The 16482-nt window shown below is 36.4% G+C and overlaps 1 protein-coding gene across 14 annotated transcripts in view; it reads right to left on the bottom strand.

Annotated features, from left to right (window-relative positions):
* Positions 1 to 16482, bottom strand: part of LOC105464888 (mitogen-activated protein kinase kinase kinase kinase 3) — a 187300-nt gene that overhangs the window by 84355 nt on the left and 86463 nt on the right. For 13 of the 14 annotated variants that reach the window (XR_011611629.1, XM_071076576.1, XM_071076580.1 and 10 more), the window contains 3 exons: positions 7742 to 7806; positions 1880 to 1935; positions 993 to 1040 (listed from right to left, as the gene is read on the bottom strand). Coding sequence is in view for 13 of the 14 variants with exons in the window: in XM_071076576.1 (XP_070932677.1) it covers positions 993 to 1040; positions 1880 to 1935; positions 7742 to 7806 (169 nt within the window). In the remaining variant the exon portion in view is untranslated. The remainder of the gene's footprint in view (positions 1 to 992; positions 1041 to 1879; positions 1936 to 7741; positions 7807 to 16482) is intronic. The other variant, XM_071076574.1, reaches the window with a different exon arrangement.

Raw genomic sequence — 16482 nt, forward strand, 5'->3', positions numbered from 1 at the left:
TCCTCAAAAAAGGTTAAAAATCTTTATGTTAGAGAAAATGTTCGAAAACAAAAGAGGAAGAGAGAAATAGGAGGAAGGATGAACAAAGAAAAAGGCACAAGAAAAATAAGTGAAAGAAACAAATCTAAACTGGGGAGATGGCAGTATCCTTAGAAATATGCTGAGGATTCCTACCATAGCACCTGCTGTACCACTGAGCTAACCCCAGCACATCTAGAGCACCTGCTCTCCTCTGCCAGCTAAATAAATAAAAGACTATGAGAAGGCAGGACACAGTGCCTCACACTTGTAATCCCAGCATTTTTAGGAGGCCGAGGTGGGAGGATCACCTGAGGTCAGGAGATTGAGACCAGCCTGGCCAACATGGTGAAATCTTGTCTTTACTAAAAATATGAAAATTAGCCAAGCATGGTGGCAGGTGGCTGTAATCCCAGCTACTCGGGAGGCTGAGGCAGGAGAATCACTTGAACCCGGGAGGGGGAGGTTGCAGTGAGCCAACATCGTGCCACTGCACTCCAGCCCGGGCAACAGAGCGATAATCTATCTCAAAAAAAAAAAAAAAAAAGAAAAGAAAAGAAGACTATGAGAAAATGTTAAAGGTCAGTTTATCCATTTTGATGCATGACTAAGACTTAGACTTAAGACTGCAAAAGCTCACTGAAATGGTCAAAGCATAAAACTTACTAAAAACTATAACTTGATGAAAGCTATAAACTTGCTCTGCATTTTACTAATAACTACAAAGAAGCTAAAATGAGTTATTAAAACATTAATCTACTGAATGATATACTTTAAAAGGGTGAATTTCACGGTATGTTACTTGTACCTCAATAAAGCTGCCATAAAAAATTAAACTATTAAAAGTATCACTCATTTTTATTATGGTAACATTTCAGATAAATCTATCAAATAAAACAATTTTGCCCAAGACAATCTGATCAGAGTATTTAAAAATGAAGAGAGGATTATTATGTTAAAAATATAATGTATACCTTTATATCTCTGTGCATTTTTCCTTTACTGTGAAGATAATACAATCCCTGGAGTTTCAAAAACAGAAAAATAAACAAGATTTTATCACAGAGCACACGTTGGGATTTTATGTGATCAAATGGGTAGTATTCTGTGTATTTTATTTAATCTTTACCGGAGATCTAGAAGTAATCATTAACATATTTTAATGAGATCTTTAAAAAAAGATCAAGAAAATGACTAATTTTTCTAACAAAATTTTCAGTAAATTCTACAAACAGTTTGAAATAACTGTTTTTTTTTTTTTTGAGACGGACTCTGGCTCTGTCGCCCAGGCTGGAGTGCAGTGGCGCAATCTCGGCTCACTGCAAGCTCCGTCTACCGGGTTCACGCCATTCTCCTGCCTCAGCCTCCTGAGTAGCTGGGACTACAGGCACCCGCCACCGCACCCGGCTAATTTTTTGTATTTTTAGTAGAGACGGGGTTTCACCATGGTCTCGATCTCCTGACCTTGTGATCCACCCGCCTCGGCCTCCCAAAGTGCTGGGATTACAGGCGTGAGCCACCGCGCCCGGCTGAAATAACTTTTAAAAAGTATATACCTAATTAGTATCAGAGTGTTTGAATTCCCATGACAGTGCTCAATTTTCTTTGTTATTAAGAGGAAAATATATAATAACAGATCCATAGTGCTCAAATTTTAGGTTATATCATCATATTTAGGTTTTAAAGTATTTATTGGGAAATATAATTTGAGTTCATTGCACAATTTTCAAATGTATTAAAACTCATTTAAGAGTTTACCGAACTAAAATATTTAGTTCTTACTTTGCTGAACAGGTAATGCACAATAAGTAAAGACTTAGTTTAATGAAAGATGTTATTTCTGAATTAGCACTTGATTTACCTGCAGTGTTTCTCTGCTAACATACGCAATTTGCAGTTCTGACAGAGGTCCAGTTACTGCAAAAGAAGAAAGTTAATACTCATAAAATTAGTCAATGCATGTTTTTCAATATATAATAAAGTTTTGCAAGTTTAAGCAACAGACTTAATATACCTAAACAATTCTACTGAAATGTAAGCTAGGACTACAGGCCTGAATTACTGTCTTACTGTGCCTGGCTCCAGTTTTTGCCTTTTTTTTTTGAGACAGGGTCTCATTATGTCGCCCAGGTTGAAGCGTAGTGGTGCGATAGCAGCTCATTGCAGCCTCGACCTCCTGGGCTCAAGTGATCCTCCCACCTCAGCCTCCTGAGTGGCTGGGGGCACAGGTGCACGCCACCACACCTGGCTAGTTTTTTATTTTTTGCAGAGATGGGGTCCATTATCTTGCCCAGGCTGGTCTTGAATTTCTGGGCTCAAGCAATCTTCCCGCCTTAGCCTCCTGAAGTGCTGGAATTACAGGTGTGAGCCACTGTGCCCAGCCAAGTTTTTGCTTTTTAAAAATCTGACTTGCTCATCATTGTATCTCTAGTGTGCAGAACAGTGCCTGGCACAGAAAAGCAGCCCAATAAATATTTATGGAATGAATGAATGAATGAAGTAGTCACTGAAATTAATTATATTCTCATTTTTATATTTCATTCATCAATATAATCTCTTAAAACATCAAAAGAAAAGATGTCCAACAGGTTTAGCTAGTTTTTATTAAAGCTTTTCAACTGACGTAGAGCATGTATTATGACTAGTTTTAAATCAATACTTTTTATAAAAATACTAGCCAGATAGCTATAAAATTAACATATGTTCACTCTAAAAAGTTTCAATCAATAGAAAAGTTTGGAAATTAAAAGTCTCTTCTTCATCCAAAATGTTACTCAACAGTAAGCAATACCAATAGTTTGGTCTATAATCTACCAGATGATTTTAAACAGTCATTTTATAAACTTTATGTATCTCAGAAACACATAAGTGGAATCATATTACAACATACATTCTGAAACCTACTCTTTTCACTTATGATGAACATCTTTACATCAATATACAGGTCTTAATCTTATAAATAATATTTCCTGTGTGTGCATCTGCTAAGTCCCTCCAGAACTCATGCTGAAACTTAATCTCAAAGAGGCAGGACTTTGAGGAGGAGATTAGGTCATGAGTGCTCCTCCCTTGTGAATGAGATTAAGACTCTTAATAAAAGAGATTTCAAGCAGTGTCCACTCTTTTTTGCCCTTCCATCTCTTCTGCCATGTAAGGACACTGTGTGCACTCTATAAGAAACGGGTCTTTGCCTGACACCAAACCTGTTGGCACCTTGATCTTGCACTTCCCAGCCTCCAGAGCTATGAGAAATAAATTTCTGTTGTTTATAAATTAATCAGTCTCAGGCATTTTGGTATAGCAGCACAAACACAGCATCTGTACACTATAAAATAGTTTTTCACTATTAAATCACTTTAGAATAAAGAAATACATTAAGTGGGAGAGACTATCCTAGAAATTGAATTAAATTCCAAAGATAAAAACCTTGGCTAGATAGTAAACTCACATTTACAAAAACTTAACAGATTTGTAAACATGTTTAGTTTGGAATACTTGCAGTATTTCACAATTATGAAAGAGAGAAATCTATTCCACTTAGATTATTTTAAGGACAGGGTTGGGTTTAAATGTCTACGGATAAACCATGTAACTTACTTCTGTGGCTTCCAAGCCCACACACATTCAGTAAGATACAACTCCTTGAGATTTCTGTTTCTATAATACGATAAATAAGATAATCTGAAAACCCCGAAAATAACACTTAGAAGTGAAAGGCAAATTATTTTTTCAGAAATAATCTTTTCAATTACTAGCTAAGTTTACAAATAGTATGATACCTTCCCAGGAGACAAAAACAAAAACTGAAATGAAAAATAGAAGGTAAAACTGTGAAAGAATATTTTAGCCGTCTCTTAGGGGAAGGTCAATCTTGGTAAGCTAGGGCTTTAGCATTATCCTTTACACGGTACAGAAGACAAGGACCTAGGTCTGCAGAAGAGCTAAAACAAACACCCATATACAACTAGAACCCTCAGAGGGCTACATCCTCATTAAAGGTGTAGACAAGCACAGAAGATAACTAGGGATTCTGGCTGTCATAGGGATGGAGGAAAAATGCCTCCTCTTAGAATTTGCCACCATAGTCTTCCTTACTCAGGTTGAGCGTTCAAATATATATTGGAAACAATGAGGTCACTAGGATCCCAGAAAAAAAAAAAAAAAAAAAAAAAACCCCAAAAACAAAAAACGAAACTCTGGAAGGACACACCTTCAAATGCCACACAGAATTCCCACCGAAAAACCTCATTAACGATGATCTCAAAATCCAAAATTATAAAATAAGTGAGAAAATAATTAACCATAAAGATATAATGGGTTGTGGAAAGTTGTTAAAGAACAATATTAAATAAACAAACACAAAAAGCTCAAGGGAAAACAGAAAAAAAATCCTACTATGTTGGAACAATAAAAGGTTCTACTGTTAGTTCTTCAAAGTAAAAGTAAACAAAAGTTAAAGGGGAAACCTCACAAGCACTAGGGTTATTAAAATAACTTTCCCTTCATCAACTAAATTATTCTGTCTATATAATGACAATGTGATAAAACTGAGGCAGAAGAGAGAGACACATAAATGGAGGTACATGTCCTATATGACGGTGCAAGTATACAACACTATACACTAGCCAAAGAGTATTACGCATCGCCATGAAAAGGTTATCTGGTGAAAAACTGGGTGCAGCCAAAAGAGTGAACACACAGAAAGACAGGATTTGGGGTTTTGTATATGCATATGAATTCCCAGTATTCATGTATGAGAACCTCCAAGGGTACCTGAAAAATGCCATTTTTTTCCACTAACCCAGTTGCTGACCAGTATAAATAAATCAGTATTGACGAATTCACATTACTTTGTTACTTCTACCAGTTAGGTTAAAATGGAATGGTAAGAATCATGACAACCTATTTCTGTAACTAAACTGGTCCTGCTTCTTAATGAAGAAAGCAAAATCAGACACCTAAGACCAATCATATGGATATGTGATGAAATCACTAAACAATCTGAGAATGACTAAAAAAAGGTATTCCTTAAAAACTAAAGATGTAAAAGTAGGAATGAAAACTGTAAGAACAAAACACAAAGGAAAAAATAATGGAGGGAGATGTAAAATAGAACTAAATAATTTCTAGACATGAAATTATATGGTAAGCAAAAATAAAATCTAATGGATGTTCTAATACAGCTATAAAATCAGTGACCTGGAAGATCGATACGAGTATCTCTAGTGCTCTCCTGAAGGACAAAAAAGTGGTAAATAGGAAATTGAGTTGAAGAGACATGAAGATCTAATGTACATCTAACTAAGATTCTAAAGGAGAGAGTGCAGATTGGGGGAGAAAATATTTGAAGACATAACAATTGATAATTGTCCAGATATGATAAAAGAGCAAAACTGAGTAAGCCTGTTAAGTCCTAAGCAGAAAAAGTAAAAATAAACCCATTCTTAGGCACCAGAAACTCCAGAAATTAAGAGAAAAAGACTAAAAGGAATTAGAGATAAGAACAGATTACCTGCAAAGGATCAATAATCAGACTGACAGAAGGTTCTAATAACTATAGAATCTAAAAGACAATGGCCCACCTTCTTCAAAATGCTGAAAGAAAATAACTGTCAACCTAGAAAATACCTATCTATACCCACTTAAATGATCAACAAATAGTGAGGGTCAAACGCCGAGGAAGTTTACCACTAAAATATTGCTGAAAAAACTTCAGGAGGCCGGGCATGGTGGCTCATGCCTGTAATCCTAGCACTTTGGAAGGCTGAGGCAGGCAGATCACAAGATCAAGAGTTCGAGACCAACCTGGCCAATATGGTGAAACTCCATCTCTACTAAAAATACAAAAATTAGCCAGCGTGGTGGCGGGCGCCTGTAGTCCCAGCTACTTGGGAGACTGAGGCAGAAGAATCGCTTGAACCCAGAAGGTGGAGGTTGCAGTGAGCCGAGATCGCGCCACTGCACTCCAGCCTGGGCGACAGAGCAAGACTATGCTTAAAAAAAAAAAAAAAAAAAAGAAACTTCAGGAAAAGGGAAATTAAGCCAATTAGGAAGGGAATCAACAGTAGAGAAATTCACCCAAATTCCAACGAAAAAAAAAAAGGCAGGGGAATAGCCATTTGAATTTCTAACACAGAAATCACAAGCTTCTAGAAATACTATTTGTTTTGTAATATAAAATAATGCCAAATATCTCATTTTCACTGAAACTTTGAAATCAAAATGACACAAATAAAGAAAAGTTTCTCAAATATTCATTAAAGAACAACTATACTTAATCAAAAGTATCCTAAAAAAGTAATTTTTCATAAAGCAGAAATGTTCTCATACTCCTTTACCTGGTCTTCAAGGCTCTCCCTATCCGACCCCATGCCCACACCGACAGGAGTGATCACACGAGTCACACCTTCATGTTACTGTACCAAGGCTTCATCTCTGAAAATGCACTTCTTTGTCTTATTATTATTATTATTATTACTACTTTGAGACGGAGTTTTGTTCTGTTGCCCAGGTTGCAGTCCAATGGTGCGATCTCGGCTCACGGCAACCTCCGCCTCCCAGGTTCAAGCAATTCTACCCCCGCAGCTTCCCGAGTAGCTGGGATTACAGGTACTAGCCATCATGCCCAGCTAATTTTTGTATTTTTGTAGAAATGGGGTTTCACCATGTTAGCCAGGCTGGTCTTGAACTCCTGACCTCAGGTGATCCACCTGCCTCAGCCTCCCAAAGTGCTGGAATTAAGGGCATGAGTCACTGCACCCGGCCCTTGTCTTTTTTCTACCCAGTTTACCTATCTTTTAAAGACCAATGTAAATAGCTCATTTTCTTTATTAAGCTTTCTAAAATGATTCCAGAAAATCCATCATTTTCTTTTTCCTATTTCAACTGTAATTAGCAGCCCAGTAAAATACTATTATGTCAATATTTAGGTTAAGTAAAACCTATGCCAAGAAGACAAAGTGAAATTAAGTAAAACAGAAACAGTAAAATTCTGGCCGAAATAGTCTTACATGTCTGCTTTAGTGCAATTTGCCCCTCAAATTTACTTAAGTGGTCCCACACTAGAAAACAGGAGCCCGAATTCTGTGACAAAATGAGAAAAAAGGTCCAAAATATTTTCTCAGAAAATAGACAGGATTTTATTTTACATCAATCAAAAGCCTAATCTGCAGTTTGTGACAATAATCCACCAACAGAAACAGAAAAGGAAGAAAAACAAAAGGCTGTTTATTTTACTTTACAAATCTCTCTTATATACTCCTTGAATTCCCAGTGAAAAATGTTTTAATCATTTTTTAATTCCTCAGAATCTGGCAGCATCTAAGAGAATAAACATTTAATTGGTATTTCTTGAATATTTGAGAACAAAATAAATCTTCCTATTATCATTGCTCATGTATACACTGGATATTTTACCAGTTTAGCATTAACCAGCAAAGCCCTTGCATTTTTACAGGTCTGAGTTTAAATTTTTGAAATAACTACAATATGCCTCTTCACAATTAGCAAATAATTCAAATGCATTTAATTTTCCAACTTGTAAATTATAGTAAAGATTCCTCCTTTCTTCCGTATGTATCTAAAATACCTTTATATATCCAAACAATATAATGATAAAACATAGCTTGCTTTCCTTAAGATAATGTTGATGTTTTAATATAGTAAATAGCTGTATTTTAAGAAATTCAACCTAATCCCTATAAAAATACAACTTTGGTCTTACCGTGATAAATATCCTGTAAAGAACCACCTCCACAAAACTCCATGCAAATCCAAAGCTTATCTCGCCTATAAAGAGAAAAGAAGCATGTATCATATTTTCATGATTAAAACTGTCTGTGTGAGGTAACAAGTATTTTAAGGTTGTAAGCTGTAACACTGAAAAACAACAAATGCAACGTGTTATCTTTAAAATAACTAATTAATCTTTATGAGTATATGAATTACTTAATATAATGTATTACTATAATCCAACCTGAGGTTTTTAAACTTATAATACATCATTTGTTGGATACAAAGTTGTCATCAGGCACATCCAAATAATGAAAATATTTCCCTTTAGTTAAAAACTTCTCCTTCCCAATAGTTTATACATCTACCCAGATTCTTCACAGACAAATGGCAATAAATCTCAAAGTATACTACTTTGCTAGCACTCTCATCAACAAAACAGGCAAAATATAAATGTTAGCTTCATATTTAGATTCAACAATGATTTTTCCAAAATACTTTTAAAATTTTTCACTCACTTCCCTTTAGATAGCACTTCTCTCTCATACTCAAATTATAAGCTGTTGTAACCATATAGTCATAGGAGAAATAATCAGCAGTGATTTATATAGCCTATTCCTTTGTTCAGTCATTCATTACTTAATCTCTTAAAATGTACCAGGAAATGTACTATTTGTGGTACAGAGATGGGAGAGAAAATCTCTGAACTCAGCAAGCTCTAATGCAGAAGAAAGATTCTACCTAAATATATGTCTGTCTCTCTCACCACTGCATTCTCAGTGTCTAGCAGAATATCCAGCAAATAAATATTTGTTCCATAAATGAATGAATGCATGAGTGACTGAAAGAATAAACATATCGAATTAGATTGAGATCAGGAAAATATGGCCAGCGAACCAAATCTAGCCTGCTGCCTGATTTTATACACCTCTGCAACTATGAATCGTTTTCCTACTTTAAAATGGTTGGGAATGGGTCTGTTACTTATAACTAAAATTAATTAATAAAATGGTTGAGAAAATAATAAAAATAATATTTGACACATGATGATTACATGAAATTCAAATTTTAGTGCTAATAAATAAATTTTCATTGGAACACAGTCGTACTCATTTATTTCTATACTGCCTATGGCTGCTTTCACGCTAGAAGAGCTGAGTAGTCGTGACAGAGACCATGTAAGCCCACAAAACCTAAAATATTTACTATGTATCCCTTTATGTAGAAAAAGTCTGCTGACTTGGGTTGGATCATAATTTGATTAATGCATAATCCAGGCATGTATAAAGTACTGTGGGAACCCAGAGATGAAAATACCTAGGAAAATGAATGGAAAGTTTTAGGGAGGAGAAAATATTTGAATTAGGTCTTTTGAAATTAAAGTAGAAATTTGCCTGGGAGAGACAGGAAGGGACCTGTGTAAAAGAATGAAAACTTGAAAGAAATGCACATGTGGCAGACTGTGGGTGATTTAGTGTGAGTTGAAGAAAGTCTGCCTGAAGGGACAGTAGCAGGAAATAAACCTAGAATAGGCTGGGTCACACTGTGAAACAATCCTTTGTTTACAAACTTTTCAGTTTAGTTACCTTCCTGTAGATAATCTCTAGTCGGTCCTTGTCTCTCTTAAAATGTGGCATCAAAATCAAGCACTAAGATCCTGAGTGTTACATAAACAATACATTAAAAAGTGGAGATGCTGAGCTGGGCCCAGTGGCTCACACCTGTAATCCCAGTAACTCAGGAGGCTGAGAGAAGAGGATTTCTTGAGGTCAACAGTTTGGGACCAGCCTGGGCAACACAGTGAGACTCTCATTTCTTAAAAAACAAACAAAAAAACTTAGCCAGGAGAAGTGGTGCATACCTGTAGTCCCATCTACTCTGGAAGCTGAGGCAGGGGGTGGCGGTGGGGGTATTATTTGAGCCCAGGAGTTCAAAGTTATAGTGAGCTATGATAGTGCCACCACACTCCAGCCTGGGTGACAGATCAAGATCTGAATCTTAAAAAAAAAAAAAAAAAAAAAAAAAGCAGAGATGCTTCTATCAGCCATAAGTCACATATGGTTGACAGTAGTGGAATTAGCCAGACCTAAGAGGTGAGCTGACTTGACTGCAGTGGACAAGGCAGCAAACAGAAAGAGAGCACAAGCTAGCAGAGTGCGAAGGTCAATGAACTTAAAATACACCTCTCCACTCCTGCTCCCAACACCCACAATCCAGAAGCAGTTGGTTAGCATCTGAAAGAATCAGCCAGACCTAAGAGGTGAGCTGACTTGACTGCAGTGGACAAGGCAGCAAACAAAAAGAGAGCACAAGCTAGCAGAGTGTGAAGGTCAATGAACTTAAAATACACCTCTCCACTCCTGCTCCCAACACCCACAATCCAGAAGCAGTTGGTTAGCATCTGAAAGAATCAGCCAGACCTAAGAGGTGAGCTGACTTGACTGCAGTGGACAACGCAGCAAACAAAAAGAGAGCACAAGCTATCAGAGTGCAAAGGTCAATGAACTTAAGAGTATGAAGTAGCAAGGTATCATGGTTCTAGAAGGTAATGCTAAAGAGAGTGAAGCCCAAAATAAAACTGAAGCCATCCAGGATCTGCAGTTCACAGGTGGTCCACATAACAATGAAATTGAAGCATATAGCTGATATAAAAATTTGTTTTAATTTCTAATATGGTAAATACCAATAGATGTAACTTACATAAATATGCGCCAGCTGCCCAGTGGCCCGGTATTAAGAACTTTCAGAATGGATGTCTGAGACTGGCAGATGTGTGATCTTTCTAATACCCCAGAGAATGTAACCACTGTCTCCTTTATTTGATCACTGTATTTCTACTAACTTAGCTGAAAGCTATCGTTAACCTCTCAGCAACTACACTAAGCTGCTCGTTTACTGTCTGTAGTTAGTCAAAACCTCTGGATCTTTATAAAACAAAAGGCAGACCAGTTCTCTCTCCAGTTTCATATTTGTCTATCTGGTTCAATGAAACTAAGCATAGGACCTTCTTCTTACTAGTTAAATCCTATACTTTAAAAAAATTAGTAGTTTTGATTCATATCCCTTTGTTTCTGACAGGTGTCTTATTAGCTTTCCTAGCATAACACTTTAAAATGCTTCAGCAAAGAAAGCATAACACACATTGCATTAGGTTTAATTCACACCCTTGGGGCAGTGAGCTAACTTTTTAAAGAATCCTAATTGGAAATATACCTCTCCACTCCTGCTCCCAACCCCCACAATCCAGAAGCAGTTGGTTAGCATCTGAAAGAATCTAAATCAGGAGTCTACCCTCCAGAGGTGGCAACTGGAAGAACTTGGCTTATAAACTATTTTAATCTGCACTAGTGGGTTTACTAATGAGCTTAAGTAATATTATAAATATTTTTAAAACATGAATGACACTCTATGTAGATTACTTAGAATTACCATTTGGCATTTCTCTGCCTCTGCCTGAGGTATAAAGACTCTGGCAAGTCAATAATATTTGGAATGCTGCTTAGGTTCCAATTTGGATATATCTAGAATGCAGGATTCCATAGCCTGATCTCTCTAGGTTAGTTGAATCCTTCCTCTAGAAGAATGGTTCTCAAAGTGTGATCTGGGGGTCCCATGAGAGTCCCTGAGACATTTTCAGGGGGCCACCAAGGTCAAAACCATTTTTATAACACTAAGAAATTATTTGCTCTTTACATTCTCTTTCTCTCATGAGAGCACAGTGGAGTTTTCCAGAGACTACATGAAGTGTGAAAATGATGTCATCCCTGACAGCTACTGGAATACGAGCTTATGTTGTATTCTCGAGTTTTAAAAATGTGTCAGCTTTAATTTCTAATATGGTAAATATCAATAGATATAATTCATATAAAACATAAGCTCTCTTGGGGTACTAAGCAATTTTTAAGAGTATAAAATAAAGGAGTTCTATGACCAACCATAGCTCTAAAATATCTTCACATCTGCCACAAGTGAATCTTTCACGCTAAATGACAGCCTAGAGTTCTTAAGATGCAGGCAACTAGGACTTTACACAGCTTACAAAAAACAGGTTGAATGATTGTTTTGGGGTCTGCTTAGGATTAATAAAATAACATGTAAACTGCTTAGTAAAGGACCTGGAATACAGCACAATAAATGTAAGCTGTTGTCTACTCCCTTTGTTATAATTTATCTTGTAGTGTACAAGTCATCTTCATTTAAGTGTAGTGTAACTTTAACTTGTAGTGTAGTGTAGTGTAACTTAAATTAACTTGTAAATTAAAGATGTTTAAGTCATCTTAAATTGCTCCTGGAACTCAGTGAAAGTACAAATAAATAAATAGTCATGTTAATCACAACTTCTTTCTTTTAAGTGGTCAGTAATTATCTGATTAATAATTTATCCCAGAGCTTTGCTAGTGACTGACGAGTGATATCAACTTTAACAGTCTGTACTTTCTAGAAACCAACTATTCCCCTCATTTACAAACTGTTCATTGTTGATCTCTAATCTCTGATACCTCTTCTGTTTGTCAACACTCACTGCTAATGGACTACCATCACATTTGCTGAATTTTCAATATGAGATATAATTTACATAAATCTAAAAGTGTCTAAAAATTTAAGGTCTCTAGCTGCTTTATAATTATCTACTCACCATCTTGTGTTTCAATTCCATCTTAATAGTGTTTTTCCTACCCCTTCCAGTTTGAAAATAATTTTCCTTACTAGAGAAAATGAATGCAGGAAATGAGTTCTTGCTTTTTACATATTTCAATATGACACTACCTTCTACTTGAAGTTGGTCTATTGTCTTTTCTCCCTTTGCTTAAATATACAATTTTCTATTCATCCTATGTAAAATGACTTTCCAGTTTATACACAGAAAAAAAAAATCAGGACTATATAGTAATACTTTTTAAGATGTCTAAAATCCTTTACTTTTATAATATTCTATTTAGTTAAAGTCTAGTATTATCAAAAAAGCTTGAGTAGTCATAGTCTATTAGAGAAATGACTTTCATCTGTCCCATGAACATCTTTCTTATAATGATAAATCTACATTTGCTTTTGGTCATTCACCAAGCCATATGCCTAACAGGAAAGGACTTGAGTCAATCAGCCCATTTTATGCAGGTCAATTATAAAATCTTTGTCCCTAGGTATCTGAACTGAAATAAAATTAACCACTGAGGTAAATGTTCAATGTATCAGTATTTATGTCCTGACTCAACAAGTCCTCAGAATTCTGTTTTCTCATTTTGTAAAATTATCTATCTTATAAGAAACAGAAAAATAAGTAGAGGAGGAAAAGTTAACTATTTTGATGTCTACCAGAGCATATAGGGACCAAAATTCTAATAGATATTTTATGGTTCTGAAATTCTTATAATTCCTAAAACACACTTTTTAATCTTCTCACATTTTGTAACACATCACAGACTTAAAACTAACCAAAGTATATTTATGTATTTTTCTCAAATATAGCATAACTTGAAAAGCAAAATAAAATGTGACCAAGACCACTGAGAATCAGCAACTCTCGAATATCTGCCTGAAGTTGGCACACCGAGTCATCCTCCCTGGGAGAGGATGGGTAGCGATCTCTACACTGCAGTCCCCTGATTCCTGTACTGTATGTGAGTTACTGTCTTACTGACCAAAGCAATGGCTATTCCACTATATTCAGCAAAACAATTCAACCTTCATCATTAATGAGAAAAACAGAAAGTTTAATAACTGCTAGATGTTTTAATATAGAATAACTTATTTAATGTGAAGAAAATTTAAAAGTTTTTGGTTCATTTAAAAATTACTAATAAGCAAAAATTATTGCATTCCAAATGTATACTCTCCTTTCCCTTTAATAATGAGAGGTAAGGATGCTGTACCTGGGGGATACAGGCTGATCTATTTCTCTATAATTATACTTCCAAAGTATGAGCCACTGAACATCAATCCTCCGTGAAATATGCTTCCAGAAAGAAACCACTGCATAGTTAAATCAGTTTTTTAAAATATCACATAGTCTTTTCTTGGAAATTAGCAAGGCCACTGGTATATTAAAGGCTCTGGGAAATCCTGTAGTGAGCAGGTGGTTGGAGAGAGGAGGGAGAAGCGAAGAGAAGGGAGGGTAACAAAATGGAAGGACGAAGGGTACCAGAAAGAAGATAAAGTAATGGGAAGAGGTGGAGGAAGGGAAAAAAGAGCGGAAGGGAGATGGGGCAAGTTGAGAGGGGGAAGAGATGGAGGAGAAAGAAAAAGAAGAAATAAAACTTCTAATTCTGTTTAGTTTACTATTTACCCAAATTATTTTTTCAATACACCCATTTTTTTTTTACAAAACACGTATTTGTATCCCTCAGAACTAATGATCTGTGGAAAACATCCTAGCAATACTGGTAAAGGAAGGTATCTAACTCCACCAAAGTTTTTTTGCTTAGAGCAGTGGTTCTTAACTGGGAGTGATTCTGTCCCCCAAGGAACATTTGAAAAAGCCTGGATACGTTTTTGGTTGTCACAACTGGGGGAGGGGGTGCTACTGGTAACTAACAGAGGAAAGGGGTACTAATATTAACTACTATCCTACAATGCACAGGACCACTTCCCACAACAAAAAAAGTATCTGGCATCAAGTGTTGATAGTACCAAAGGTGAGAAACCCTGGCTTAAACAAATAACAAATTAACATCAACTTCAAGATATATTCCTAATTCCTCTCAAAGAAAGAAAAGAGAATGACATTAACAGAAAACTGATAAAATCCGAGTAAGTATACTGAGTTTAGCTAATAGTATTGCACCAATGTTAATATCGTAGTTGTGAAAAGTGTGCCATGGTTGCGTAAGATGTAAACATCAGAGAAAGCTGAGTGAAGGAAATACAGAGAACTCTGTATTATCTGCAGGGTTCTCTGTATTATCTGCAGCTTTTCGTAAAAGTAGAATATTCCTAAATTAGAAAGTTCCCTGTTTTAAAAGCAAGAGTAGCTGGGTATAAAGTGACTTAACTGTAATCTTTATTCTCATATTCTAAGTATTCAAAAAGACATTCACAAATATATTTCGAGTTAAGATCCACTTGCTTCCCTTCTCAGCACTCTCTTTGGCTCTAGAAAAAAAAATTTTCCCCAGTTTTGTATAACTCAAGAGACCAACATCTCCTTCCAGGATTACTGTGATAAATACACTGTAATTAGTTTAAATTGCCTGTTTTAATCCCCTCCACCCTAGGTCCATCCTCCATAGAATATACTAACTCTGTTAAAATCTTTCAGCCAGTATGCTCAGTCCCTACAGGTCCTAATTAAGGCATAAAAGATTCCTTTTTGCCTATATCTCCACAACCTTATCTACTCCAACTACACTCGGCCCTCTGGAGGCCACTGGTCCAGCACCTGTGGGGTTCAACCAATCGCAGGTTCACCTAACCGGCGACTGAAAATTTTTAGAGGGGAAAAAATAAAAATAACACAACAATAAAAATAATACAAATTAATAAATTATTACACTATTTACGTAGCATTTACACTGTGTTAGGTACATATGTCACCTAGAGATAATTTTAAATTAAAGGATGTGCACAGCTATGCCACTTTATATGAGGGACTTGGGCATTCATGGGTTTTGGTATCCACTGGGGTTCTGGAACCAATCCCTGCACATACTGAGAAGTAACTATGTAACCCCTTTTCCCTCTCAGGCTCTAATGTGAGACCAGTAGCTGTCTCCTGAATATGTCACAGTTTTTCATGCATGTGTTCCCTTCGCCAAAAATTCCAATTTTTCTATACACATAAATATCTATCAATCTTTTAACACCCAGTATTTGGCAATTACATCATTCACAGAGCTTTCTCTGATTCCCCTACTTTGACAAAAATCAGACAGTCTATCATCCTTACACTTGTGCCTTACTTCTAAATTATTACTGCATCTAGCATATTATGTTACGATTATTTGCTCATGCCTACTTCTCCTGTTAGATTATAAGCTTCTTAAAGGGAAGGATTAGGTTTTAGATATCTTTATATCTGTGAAAATCAACACTGCACTCTACATGCTAAGAAATAATGTATAAACACTTTGTAAATGGTGGTGATTTACATATTTAAGTTGTTATTGAGGTAAAGAATGCTCATCTAAACTAGTACTCTGTACTTCAAAAGTTTATTTACTTTATTTTACTTTTGAGACAGAGTCTCGCTCTGCCACCCAGGCTGGAGTACAGTGGAGCGATCTTGGCTCACTGCAACCTCTGCCTCCCGGGTTCAAGTGATTCTCCTGCCTCAGCCTCCCTAGTAGCTGGGACTACAGGCATGTGCCACCATGCCCAGCTAATTTTTTGTTTTTGTTTTTTTTTGTAGAGATGGGAGTTTTGCCATGTTGGCCAGGCTAATCTCAAAATCCTGACCTCAGATGATCTACCCGCTTCAGCCTCCCAAATTGCTGGGATTACAGGCGTGAAACATCACACCCAGCCCAAAGGTTTAAAATATCTATTCTAGATAGTTTTTATTGTATGGATCAAATCCTCTACTGGCTTATTAAGAAGCACTTGTTGGACAGGCGCGGTGGTTCACACCTGTAATCCCAGAACTTTGGGAGGCTGATGCAGGGAGATCACGAGGTCAGGAGTTCGAGACCAGCCCGGCCAATACGGTGAAACCCCGTCTCTACTAAAAATACAAAAATTAGCTGGGTGTGGTGGCACGCGCCTGTAATCCCAGCTAGTAGGGAGGCTGAGGCAGAAGAA

The sequence above is a fragment of the Macaca nemestrina genome, chromosome 13 (assembly GCF_043159975.1).
Source record: "Macaca nemestrina isolate mMacNem1 chromosome 13, mMacNem.hap1, whole genome shotgun sequence".
Lineage (NCBI taxonomy): Eukaryota > Metazoa > Chordata > Mammalia > Primates > Cercopithecidae > Macaca > Macaca nemestrina.